We start from the raw sequence: 13025 nt of genomic DNA on the forward strand, positions 1-13025 counted from the left end.
ATTATCCCTCAGCAGGCGCTGTTAGGACAAACAGCGAATAAAAAGCAGTGATCACATTGAATACCCTCTGGAAACCCTCGCTGCAGGGTGGGGCGCGCGGGACACTAACCTGGCTGTCGTCGGTCTCCGAGAGCAGGTGTCTCCGAGAGGACACTACGCTTAGCCTGTAACTCATCCCCGTGTCCCGCGGGGGGGGGGGGGGGGGCACAGGACTGATGTGTATGGCGGCCACGCTCCGAGAGGCGCGTCCATTCGTCATCCGCACCGGAACGTGGCCGACATGGCGAGGGAAGGCGGTGCAAAGGCCCCGGCTCGCGGCCATTCGTCTTCGTCAGGGCGGGATATGTCCGCGGGGCATCGCCTCTCCGCTCTACTGGACGGCTTCCGGAAAGATCTGCCCATCGACTGTTTGACCGCTGCATGACTTGAATTGGCTGTGGAAGCAGCTCCAGGATGAGGGAACGGGTTCTTGCTTCGCCTGCAGATCCTGAAACTGGGACAGTGGCTCCATCGATTGTAGTCCTGCCAGCCACTGACGATAAGATTCCCGTCACTTCTTATTTGTCTTGAGGAAAACAACAACCATCATGCACATTATCAGCATCATCCGTATGTCATCCTTTCGGAGACCCTTCGATTGTCGATCTCACCATCATTCAGCTCAATGAGAGGAATGGAGAGGTTAAAGGTCACACTACCCCTGTGCAGGTGTTCAGTGTCAACCTCGGAGAAAGTTAAAAGACCTGCGCATCATCTATGAACCCTGTCCCTAAAGATCATCCATGGGCTTGTTCACAACCTATCATCCAGATACCGCCGGAACAGGAAGTTAGTGAATTGACTCCCTTCTTCCAAGGGGAGAGGAGTGTGTACAGTAGGCTACTCACTGTGTGGGGCTCATCTCTACATTTATCTCTCCACCGGATATTATCAGGATATTACCTCCCTATCCTACAACCACTCGTTCAGATGGCTTTAAATTGTCATAGTTCCTGAGCTTGTTACTGAGGAAATTAGTTGATAGAAGCTTAAAAAAAAGACAATGAACGGTATCAAACATGTGATGTTTTACTCTCTTTTCATTAATGTTAGCCTCCGTGTTATTCCAGCCTCACCTTTGACCCCTCTCCTAACAAGTCCTCTGTGGCAATGAATCCTTTTCCCCTGCTCGTCGTCTCCCTGCACAGCCGGACAGATATCGAGTTCCCTGTTCTCACGCTACAGTAAGTACAGTAGCCTACCATTATCGGGTCAGTCGGAGCTGGCGCTGAACTGGGTTGACCCACTTTCGGTTGACCTCCAAACCCTCCAACGGCCCCGCCGGTTCGTCTATCCAGGCCAGCGTCCGGAACCACCCATCCACACGGTCCCGTCCACTAATAGCAGCGGCAGGTTGCGTTTCCGCGGTAGCACATCTACGTTCTGGATCCCTTCCCAGAATGCACAGTGGGGATCCCGCCTACGGCATCGTTGCCAGAGCTTTGATAATCACTCAGAGCCAAAATCCCCTGACTAAACGCTCACAATAAAACGCCACAGTTAAAATGGTGCCGCCAGGCATCTTTTGGCGAGAGAAGAAGGGCTACCTCACCAAGATAAACCCACATCCTGCCAGGGGGCCCTCTGTGAATTAGGCTATAAGACTCCCCAGGGGTTCCTATGTTAACACCAGGCTGATTTCTTATATCCTCATTTAACACCACTTAAATGTCTCTAAAGCACATTCATTTCAATCTGATGCTGCTGTCAGGGATGGGATGTTTTTTATTTGCGAATGTGTCCTGAGTAAAGCTGCTACCTTGGCAACTATGCCACCCCCATTAGGAACAGTGCTGAGGCGCACGATGGAGCCGGCTCGGTGCCCAGGTTCTTTGCTGACTGATTTATCTCCAACCTGAAGTGCTGTTGACACAAGTGTCCTTGCCCAGGCAGACAACACAGCGGCAATCAAACGACGGGACGTTGGACACGCCATTCAAAGCGAACGAGGAGGCTGTCAAAGAGAGGCGAGGGCCGTTCTGGGCGTCCGCTCCGCGCGCCTCATTAAATCCGCGCCGTTCTGTAAATCTTACGTCAGCAGCCAGTCGCTGTCCTGGTGCACATCCAAAAATAGATGACACAGCTTTGACGAGGCGTCACCTCACCTCTCCGCTCGCCAACCCGTTCCCCAAACTGCTCGTCTCATCATCTCTGCGATGCCCTGGTGGGCAGGCGGCCAGGAGACAGCGTGGCCTCCAGATTCACACCCCGCAGTCACACACGGTGTAGCTACCAGATGAGTGTCGTGACGGACGACGACACTGTTTTTATTTTATTTTTATGATTAATATTTTATTGCTATCAACAAAGGTAGACAGACATCTGGCAACAATTCAATCACTATACTGTACATGTAATTAAGTAGCCATAGCAAGAAATTGGCAGTTGGTGCACATAGGCTACGACACTAACTGTTTTATGGAAACGCTGACCATGTTAGTCTCGGGGGTTTAAGGCTCAGAGGGAGGGGACGTAATCAGTATCTGCACTCACACCATGTAAAGGTTATTAGGGCCTCATGTGTATTTGGCCACTATGAGAGGACCGGACAGCTATGTAGACGGTTGGCAATTTATTTCCAATTTAACACTAGTCGACCCCCTTTTCAGATCTATTAAGATAAAGACTAGCGTGATGCGGTCAGGGTGGCTGGTTTGGAACCGGACCTGTCTACAAGGCTGTAGAAGGTGTGAGCTTGCAGACAGATGGTCAGCAGGGGCCGCTCAGATACCATTAGGCTGCACACAGCGCTCTCAGTGTGAATCATAGCTCCTCTGGCAGACCACTGTTCTGTTCTCTCTCTCACTGGGAGTGGGACCGGGTTGATGTAGGCCTAGGCCCTACACTGCAACAAGGTTGCTTTTTGGTCGTTAAACAATTATATCTAATGAATAGTTTTTAGTCATCTTCAATTTAGTTTAGTTGCTGTAGATGTTGAATCGTTTCGCCCTCCTTGGCACTCACAATATAAACCAGCCTGGGTCATATGCCTCACACGGGCTTCTTAAATTAGGATAAAACAACACAGTGTAAAAGATAAATGAATGAAATCCAATGGTGAGGCATATCCATGATGCATACTGTAACATTCTAAACTGTAGCCGAAATTGGAAAGCCTATAGGCTATTACTCATGGACAAATCACAGGAGTCCACTGACCTCTCATTGAATTTGCTCGTTCCCCCACTGCGATTACGCATCCGAGCCGTTAATCCCGAAGGACACAGTGATGTTTATCGTGTCATGCATACAGACTGAGGCTGGATCTGCATGTGCTTGACGTTTAGTTTAGGCTACATTAACAGTTTCTTCACGGAAGACATGGAAATCATTTTGAGCATTGTTTTCCAGGCAACATAAAGTAACAGACCGAGTAGGCCTTATATGGATAACGAAGTCGTCGAACCAAGACACAAGCGATTTTCTGTTTGTGATTTTCGATTTGTCTGTCAGATTGTGCCGCTACATCAGTTCACGAGAGCGGCTGTGTTGACAAGCATAGCCTGAAACGACATGCACGCGTCTGTGTGTTATCTGAGAGCAGAAAGTTGGTTGTGAGTTTCTCGATGCGTTCGCATCTGTGGAAGACCTAAACCATTTTTGCCGAGATGATTTGCCAAGACTTTCCTCTGCGTGGAGTATTCCCAATAGTCATAGCGCTCATTTTTTCTCTGCTGACTCCAGGTAAGACCCAGAGCTGATGGAGAGAATGAAAAAAAAAGTTTAAAAAAAAAAAAAAAAAAAATTGGACTAATAAAAAACAACAACTTTGTGTTGTAGGGAGGGGTACAGATGGATGGAAGTAATTTAATTATTAAAACGGATGAAAAGAGATAAACATGGTGTTTTACTGATTGTATTGCATGGACTGACCTGTTTAGAAAGTGAGATAGAGTATGATAGAGACCACAACTCTAGAGAGACATCTGCTCATGATGACATCACAACGTCTCAGAGATACTATATGGTGGTCCTAAAACACAATGATTTGCTTATTATTTAACATGTTATGCTTGGAGATGGCATATGTTTTATATCTGTGAAGTAATCTGACCTGATATGATCATAATTTACTGCCAAAATTATAAACCCCATAGAACCCCTCTCCCAAATCCCCCTTACATGTAAGTCATTTTTATAGACCAATGTTCAGTGTTTGCCGTGCATTACAGTAATAATGCTATTGGGGAATTACATCCACTGATGAATTGCATTTGTGGACAGATGGTTGGGCCGTGTAGAGGGGATCTTCCCCCATCCTGCAGGCTCAACCAGGAAACCTTTAAGGGCGTTACCAGGAAACCTTTAAGGGCGTTACCAGGAAACCTTTAAGGGTGTTACCAGGAAACCTTTAAGGGCGTTACCAGGAAACCTTTAAGGGCGTTACCAGGAAACCTTTAATGGTGTTACCAAGACATTTTTAAGGGTGTTACCAGGAAACCTTTAACGGTGTTACCAGGAAACCTTTAAGGGCGTTACCAAGAAACCTTTAAGGGCGTTACCAGGAAACCTTTAAGGGCGTTACCAGGAAACCTTTAAGGGCGTTACCAGGAAACCTTTAAGGGTGTTACCAGGAAACCTTTAAGGGTGTTACCAGGAAACATTTAAGGGCGTTACCAGGAAACCTTTAAGGGTGTTACCAGGGAGGAATGGTGTTTGATATGTTCACACATTGTGGACTACCTGCTGCCAGGATTGCTTCCTTAGGCCTGTGGCTGTTGTGGGTCCTGTATATTACACTGTCTGAAGGATACTGAGCCAGAGGAAATAGTAAGATTAGAGAGACAGGAGATCAGAGAACCAGTGATGTTCTGATATAACCTGCACACGATAGGACAAAGCCAGTCTGTCATCTGTTGTGTGTGTGTGTGTGTGTGCCTGTGCGTGTTTTATTATCCCTCTGCAGTGTGCCGTGCAGAAGTGTTCTTAATGCTTTTCTCCATAATAGAGATCTGTCTCCTGTCCTGTCTGCTCTGCATAGTCTACATCTGAATATTGCCCGACCTGTATTATGTTGCACAGCTGTTCACTCATTGAGATGCACGTCATGTTGAGGCTTGGCTTAGATCTGGCCTGTAATGAGTCCAGAATTAGATGAGCATTAATATTTGGGTTGTACGGTATTACACCCCGTAACCTTCTTCCAATCAATTCATCTTTGGAGATAAAACTTTAGTGTTTATAATGACCTTCAGAGAAGGTCAACCATGAAGGTCAGTCAGTGTTCTAGCTTGCTACCAAAGATAATTGGCCAGCCGTTGCAACAGGAGCTTCCCCTCACATAAGCTAATTCATTCTTCACTGCCTTCATTAGCATGGCTGAGTCTGACCAGTGCTATCATAACACAGAGTTCCAGCCTCTTATACTGTTGTGTGAGCTGTTGAGGCGACCTCGTCTGTAGGTGTCCTTAGCAAACGCTCAACTGTCAACATTGACATGTAGAAAGGCTTTTGACAAATCACTTCAAAGAGACGATGCGGCATGTCAAGACTAACCTTCCGTTTCCTGCACTTTAGTGCTGACGGCCGCGCAGGAAGCTCGTCGGTCTGTCAGGACAGAAAGGTTAAGTGTCTATCCCGAAGGCGACGTGATCTGATCTGAGACACGGTCCCGAGAGAGCCTCAGAATGCTGAGATGTTCTCCTCTTCTCTGAGAGCTGAAGAGATTCGGTGTTGATATTCAGGCTAATAGGAGACAGGAGGTTGGTGTTCAACATGAGCAAGATTCAATCTGCGAATCGTAGGGGGAAACTGTTGAAAGAAGCCTAAAGCCGGATGTGTGTTTGCTATACATTTTATAGGTACTTGTAACTGTATAGTGCTTTTCAAAACACTCAAAAACATGCTTCACCTAGATGCGTTTATGGAGCCGATAAGCTGCTCTCGTTGAGGCTTTCAGAGTGATGAGAGACCAGAGAATCTTTTCACACCTGACCTGAAATGTGCCGTCACCTCCTCTCAACATCCACCGACGAATAGCCATTTTGCACTACACCAGTAAACAACAACTCTACTCTTATCCACCATTACAAATGTTTTGATATCCCTTTTTGTGAGGAGGCAGTTGCTGTGTGATTGCCATAAACCCTATCCTAACTTTCTAACTGTCCTTCAGGTACAGACTGCCAGGTGTCAGAAGACACCTTGAACCCCGGGCCCTTCCCTGTCTACCCACCTGTGGGTTTCCAGATCGTGGATGTGGACCACCTCTTTCTGAGGGACATCGGGCAAGAGCCACTGGGGAACTCCAGCCTGCAGGTTCAGAGCCAAGCCTTCCTGGTCACCTCCCCTGGGAGGGGCGGCAAGCTGCCCGCTGTCAACGTCACTTACGGGCCCTTCGCCACGGACGCTCCCATCTCCCCAGACCTGCTCTTGAGTGGCCGCCGGATCCTGCCGGTCATCCTGGCCCGCCAGGTGCGCTCCTCCGCCCCCGTCGTCAGGATCCTCTTCCACCTGCCCACAGGAACAGGAAGTGACATCGGCGGGGCCGCCGGGGCGGACGGCGGGAGAAAGGGCCCGTCGGCGAAGAACGCGGCGCATTGCGTGACGGCGTACGCCTTCTGGCAGACGCAGGAGGTGCGCGGCGCGTGTCTGCTGTCTCCAGGGGAGTTCTGCGTGGCCCAGCTGAAGCCGGAACCGGCCTGGTTCAGCCCGGCCGGCCGCTCGGCCTCCGGCGGGGGTAGAGGAGGTGGCGCCGAGGTCCAGGGAAACCCTGTGGAGATCTACTTCCAGAGCCGGAGGGGCCGAACGGGCCAGTGCGTCCCCCAGGACAGCCTGCAGAGGGTGGGCGTGGGGAGGGGCGGCCCTGAGCGTTCGGGGACACCTCTGAGGAGGATAGGGAGCGTTAGCCTCTTGAAGGCGCCGGCGGGGAACCCCACGTTCCTGCGACTGCGTCTTGGGGGATCTGTGGTGGTCCAGACCTCCTCCAAGCCCCTGAAGACCACTGACGTGGCCACTTTCTACGTGTTCCTGTCAAGCGTGTCCACCATCGAGAGCTTCACCCTCAGGTAAGAGCTCCTGTGGATCGACTAGAAATATCAGATTGTTTCGCTTTACAGATACAGTAGCGCACTTCACCATAGCATCAATGGTTCACAACCGTTGGGAGTGTGAATGTAACCAGAACATAGGGTTGTCCTGTCTATGCTATGAACACCAGTTATATTTGTAAAACATTGACTGTATTTCCTTAGCTACAGTAAATGGAACATACAGTACGTAATAGCGCTCTCACTGATGGCTTTTGATGACTATCGATGCACTCTACTGCCAATAGAAATCTCCTCTCCACCATAATGACAACAACCAGTCCGAGTGCATTTCGTTGTACATAACAAAACAATTTGTATCATTTGTCATTTCTCTGAAAATAACATCAACACTACTTCCCTCTTCCAGTGAGCGGTGGTTTTAAGGACAAAACATGAGGCAGAGTTTTTAGTAGTGGAACAATTAAGGCATTTGATGTATTTTTTGCGTTTTAAGAGGAAGCATATGGGATCACCATGATGTATATGAGAGATGCTCCATGAACAATACAGTACGTTCCATGCATTTAAATGGTTACTTAAGTTCACTTGAATAGCTGAGGGGCGTGCTAGCCAAGGCTGTGGAGGTGAACACTCAAATGGCGGCCTTGCTGAGTGTCATCTGGATGTTCCGCACCCTACACAGATTACACACTTTTCATATCCCGTCTACCGAAAGTCTACTTTAGTTTGGGGAGTTGCAGAAATCGCTCTTCCAAAGAGAGGAAAATAATTGGGAAATTATTTGGCAGCCTTGATATCTTAACATCCCATTAATGTTTGAACAGGAATCTCTAGATATATATTCCCATCATAAATCAATCTCCACCAATTTAATGGAGCAGGAAAACAAATAAATAGCAAGTCCTTTGGGCGAAAATGAACTTTACACGGGCAGCTCTATCGTACCAAACACAGAGTTCAATCTGTTTTCGCAAAGTTGCTGCTCGCTGCCTTGGATGCACACCACAGGGAGATTGCTTTTATTTGGACTGTTTTAGATGCTGAAATGTCAATCTCGGGAATTTATATTTCCCGTCTTACTTGATGGGTTTATTTAAAATGCAGAAAGCTAGGCTCCTTTCATATAGTATCACGAGGCATCACCTGACCTTAAGTTAGACCCCCGAGGTTGTTTTTGTGTGTAGAGCTATAAGAGATGGCAAAAGATGAACTTGCTCAAAGATGACTTTGTGACTGACGTCTGTAGCTTGAGGCCATTTACTCCTCTGCTCTCCTTAGACATCAGAAATGAACCCAGTCCTGACATCATCGTCCTTTTATTAGGCTTTATTGTTTATTTTAACCCTGAAAGTACAGTGACAACATTTTGAATATTAATAGGATTTTCCCTATAATACTAGAAAGCGCAGTTTCTCAGCTTTCAGTGAGTGTTGGAGTGAGGAATTTTTTAGATTTGTTAGATTTTTTTATATTTTTTTTATATTATTAAATATTTGTTAGATATTTTTTAAACGTTGCCGGTGACGTGGTCGTATCGAAAGGGTTAAGAGACTAAATAAAGTGTCTCCTCCTAAGCTTCTAAGATTCATTGACCCACTCGTGATATACAGTATACTCCAATATCTCGATAGCCTACGTGAGTCCCATTCAGAGATAGACCTGGATCTGCTGGGGGGGGGAAAGGCCTGAGACCGTTGTTCAAGTCCAAGTGGAACCCGGCTTAGCATGGCCTGCCACTACTTGGCTCAGAGATTGATTCCTCCCAGGAAAAATCCGCCCTCTACTTCACTCCGGGGTCCAAGATTGAGTCCGGCCCCCTGGGGGTCAGGAGAGATAATCTGGGCCCTGATTGAAAACGAATTGAGGGGTTAACTCTTTAGAAGAGGGATCTGACCAGGGCTCTGTGGCCTAAGGAGTGTGTGTGTGCGTGCGTGCGTGTGTGTGTGTGTGTGTGTGTGTGTGTGTGTGTACAGTATTCGTGTGTGTGTGTGCGTGTGTTTGCGTGTGTGTGTTGCCCATAAGGTAATTGGAGACTTCCACCTCTGGGACTCTTACAGCCATAGTTTTTTGTCTCCCTCCTGCCAAGGTCTTTAGACAGGATGTCATACAGTTCTACTCATCTCATTTCATATCAACTCATATCATCTGTCATATTCTAATAGGGGGCGGCTGTAGCTCAGTTGGTAGAGCGGGTCGTTCAGTGATCAAACGGTCAGTGGTTCGAATCCCAGCTCCGACTGTCCACATGTCAAAGTGTCCTTGAGCAAGACACCTAACCCCAAATTGCTCCCAATGAGCAGGTTAGCACCTTGCATGGCAGCTACCGCCATTGGTGTGTGAATGTGTGTGTGAATGGGTGAATGAGAGGCCATTGTAAAGCGCTTTGAGTGCCGCTAAGGTGGAAAAGCGTTATATAAGTGCAGTCCATTTACCATTTTACCATTCTAATACAAGAAGTCCTCAGTTTTGAGGACAAGTCATCTAATTCCATCAATGTATGTATCTTGTTAAAACATACCCTCCTGTCAGCTACAGAATAAACATAAACTTCATTGGAAGGGGAAAAATATTAATTCAATAATTAGTTGTAACTTCTGCAAAGACTGGCCTATGCAGACTCTGTGGGTGTTGGTGTTTGGGTAGAGATCTGTCTGTCAGACGCCTTCACCAGTGTAATCTATGGAAATTAGCCGACTGTGTTTGTTTATCGTCGGTTGCATGGATGGCTGGCAAAATTAGATGGGAGGGAAATAACTGTAGCATACAGTTCATTTTCCACAAGTGATTTCATCTCCTCTGGGGGATCAAGCGTTGGAATGATTCAGGCGAGGCTGTTATTATCTAGCAAAATATGACCAGGTGGATCCCAGACAAGTTGGAAGCCTATTAGATGAAAGTTCAGTGCTAAAACAAACAACAACTAAATAACAACAACAAAAAACTGTAAAACTAGGAGATGTACAGTAGTCGAGACGATAATGGCGAAATTAATTGTGGAAGTCCCTCATACCTTATCATTTCATACTTCATTCAGTAATATTTTACCTCCTTTAGGCCGCTCATCTGTGCTAGAACAATCACAAAGTCATTAAGAAATCAAACAAGCAGAATAATAACAAGAATAATAATAACAGAGGCATTAATATATTTAAAATATATACATATTACATACAAAAAGCTTTTCTAAATAAGTACTGTACAGTAGGTCTTTAGAACAGTCTTTAGACTTTAGATTTATGTAAAAGAATCTGTAGTCTGAAACTAGATCTCCATTCTCTTGTCTTCCTGTGTTGGTCTGAACTGAAGCCACGGCCAGTGTGTGCATGTGTGTGTGTGTGTGTGCGTGCGTGCATGCGTGTGTGTGTGTGTGGCTCTTGGCCCTGACCCTGGCCCTGACCCGTTCATTATTGATCTGACTGTCAGAGAACACAGTCTGTGTGTGTTTGACTGAATCATTATGCTTCACCAGGAAGAGGGGTCATGGAGGGATGTTTGGAAATGTGAAGTTGGAGGAGGTTCAAGTGAAATTCAGCTGCTGTGTATGTGTGCGTGTGAGTGTGTGCGTGTGTATGTGTGCGTGTGAGTGTGTGCTTGCATGTGGGTGTTTGCGCACTGCTCTTCGGCGCTGAAAACCTCTACAGATTTATACAGTGGATGTCTGGCACGTCTGGGACTTAAATCCACTGGGATCTCACTAAATAGCGTCACTCTCATTATGATTATGCAGTCCTCATGATGTGAGTGTTTTTGGCCCTTTGATACCAGTCACCAGCACAGACATACAGTACAGTACAGTAGACATACACTAGACCAGATGGAGGATTTCCTTGTTCACTGTTAAACAGACAATACAATGAGAGTTCGGTGTGGTATTATTAATATGAGACAACTAAGCAATAAATATTACAGTCACAAACACGATTCAAAAAGCTACACACACACACACACACACACATTATTTATGATACTCGTATGCGTTATAGCTACTCCTATCTCATTTGTATGTTCACTGCATTGTCTACACAGTTTCAACAAAGAGCATCTGTGATTGCTATCGCATGTGTGTTTACTGCTGATGGCTTGTGACAAATGGTCATGATTTAATCATCGTCCTGGAATGGCTTGTGGAGCTCTATTGCTCAGGGAAGAAAGAGACCCGCAAGACAATATATATTCGAAACACAATTACAGTTATTTATGAAGTACCACCTGGTGCATGCAATTACGTTTGGTCTTGTACGTTTACTGATGTGACTTTACTGACAATTAGTGTGTAGTCCATGGCTGTGGTATGCAGAGGGGCTGGCAGCGTTTAGCAGGGCCAAGATAAACAAAACCAGGATCATGTGGCACAGCTGGAGCTGTCCTCAGAGAGAGAGAGCATGAGAGAGAGGAGAGAGAGAGGGGGCGGGGGTGGAGGGAGAGAGGGGGAGAGAGAGGGGCGGGGGTGGAGGGAGAGAGAGGGGAGAGAGAGAGAGGGGAGAGGGGGGGTTAGGACTGCAGCTGGCCTGGTTTAGTCACAGACAACCTCCACCAGACAGAGAGAAAGCTCCGGGACATGCAGACATTAAAAAACACACAGGATGTGACCATATACGGTTCATCGGATTGGAGTGAGTGTGTGTGTGTGCGTGTGTGTGTGCGGTGGCGTATCGAGCGGCAGACATGCTACCATTCCATCGCTTCGAGACCTGCTGGCACTCGCACCGACTTCCTGAGCTAATTGAAACGAGCTGTAAGTCAGGTGGAGGGCGGTTCCATAGCTAAGGGGGAGGATCAGGGGGTCCGGACCGCCTCAGGGGAACACGTCCTGGGCTAGAGTCTCCGTGGCTGCCTGCTGGAGAGCTGGAGCCCTGTCGCTTCCCCCATCTCTCTGTAAAAGAGCGGGGATGTGAGGCAGGAGGCGGGGCTGAATCAAGCAGCAGGGGAAACTGTCGCTGGTCATTCGGGTGCTGATGGGAGTTAGATGCACCTGCTGGTTCTCTGTCTGCCAGCGGGCGGTTAAACATTACTCCCCCTGAGGCCTCACCCTGAGGGAACGTGTATTAATACTCACGCACGACACACACACTCACACGTACACACACGCCCATACACACTCACACACACACACACACTCACACATACTCACACGTAGCTACACACATACAAACGCGCACGCACGCACCATGGTCATTGAACCTGGATAACTATACCGTACAGTCAAGCCTTAAAGTCTGCATACCCCTTTCACCTTCTCCATGTTTTATTCCGTTAGACTTATTCTATGGTACAATAGATTGAGTTAATTTTTTGCCTCAAAAAATGTACACACAATAGCAATAGCCAATAAAGACAAATAGAAAATATGCCATTTATTTTACTGACAAAAATAGGTTATTTGGTAAATGGTTATTTAGGGGGTTACATATCTGTACACACCCTTAGCCTAATACTTGATTGATGCACCTTTGGCAGTGATTACAGCTTCAAGGCATCTTAGGAAAGAAGCTATGAGCTTGGAACACTTGTTTCTGGAGATTTTTGCCCATTTCTCTTGGCAAATCCTTGCAAGCTCCGCCAGGTTGGATGGGTAGCGTCGGTACACAGCCATTTTCAGCTCTTTCCACAGATGTTCAATTGTATTCAGGTCTGGGTTCTGGCTGGACCACTCAAGGACATTCGCAGACTTTCTCCGAAGCCACTCCTTTGTTATCTTGGCTGTGTGCTTCGGGTCGTTGTTATGTTGAAAGGTAAATCTTCTCCCAGAGTCTCTGGTCCAGAGCACTCTGAAGCAAGTTTTCTTCAAAGATCTCGGCGTACTTGGCTGCTTTCATCTTTCCCTTTATCAGGACTAGTCGCCCCGTTCCTGTTGCTGGAAAACATGATGCAGGCAGCGCCATGCTTCACTGTAGGGATGGTATCAGCCTAGAGATGAGCAGCGCTCCAGACGTTATGCTTGTTATTCAGGCTAAAAAGTTCAATTTTGGTTTCATCAGACAAGATCTTGATTCT

At 47.0% G+C, this 13025-nt stretch overlaps 1 protein-coding gene across 1 annotated transcript in view; it reads left to right on the forward strand.

Annotated features, from left to right (window-relative positions):
• Positions 1-280: 280 nt before the first annotated feature.
• Positions 281-13025, forward strand: part of LOC311323019 (transmembrane protein 132D) — a gene marked incomplete at both ends in the record, with an annotated part of 28187 nt that continues 15442 nt past the window's right edge. The window contains 2 exons of the mRNA XM_084455142.1: positions 281-407; positions 6155-7046. Of these exons, the coding sequence (XP_084311268.1) occupies positions 281-407; positions 6155-7046 (1019 nt within the window). The remainder of the gene's footprint in view (positions 408-6154; positions 7047-13025) is intronic.

Source organism: Borostomias antarcticus, assembly GCF_949987555.1.
Source record: "Borostomias antarcticus genome assembly, chromosome: 2".
NCBI lineage: Eukaryota > Metazoa > Chordata > Actinopteri > Stomiiformes > Stomiidae > Borostomias > Borostomias antarcticus.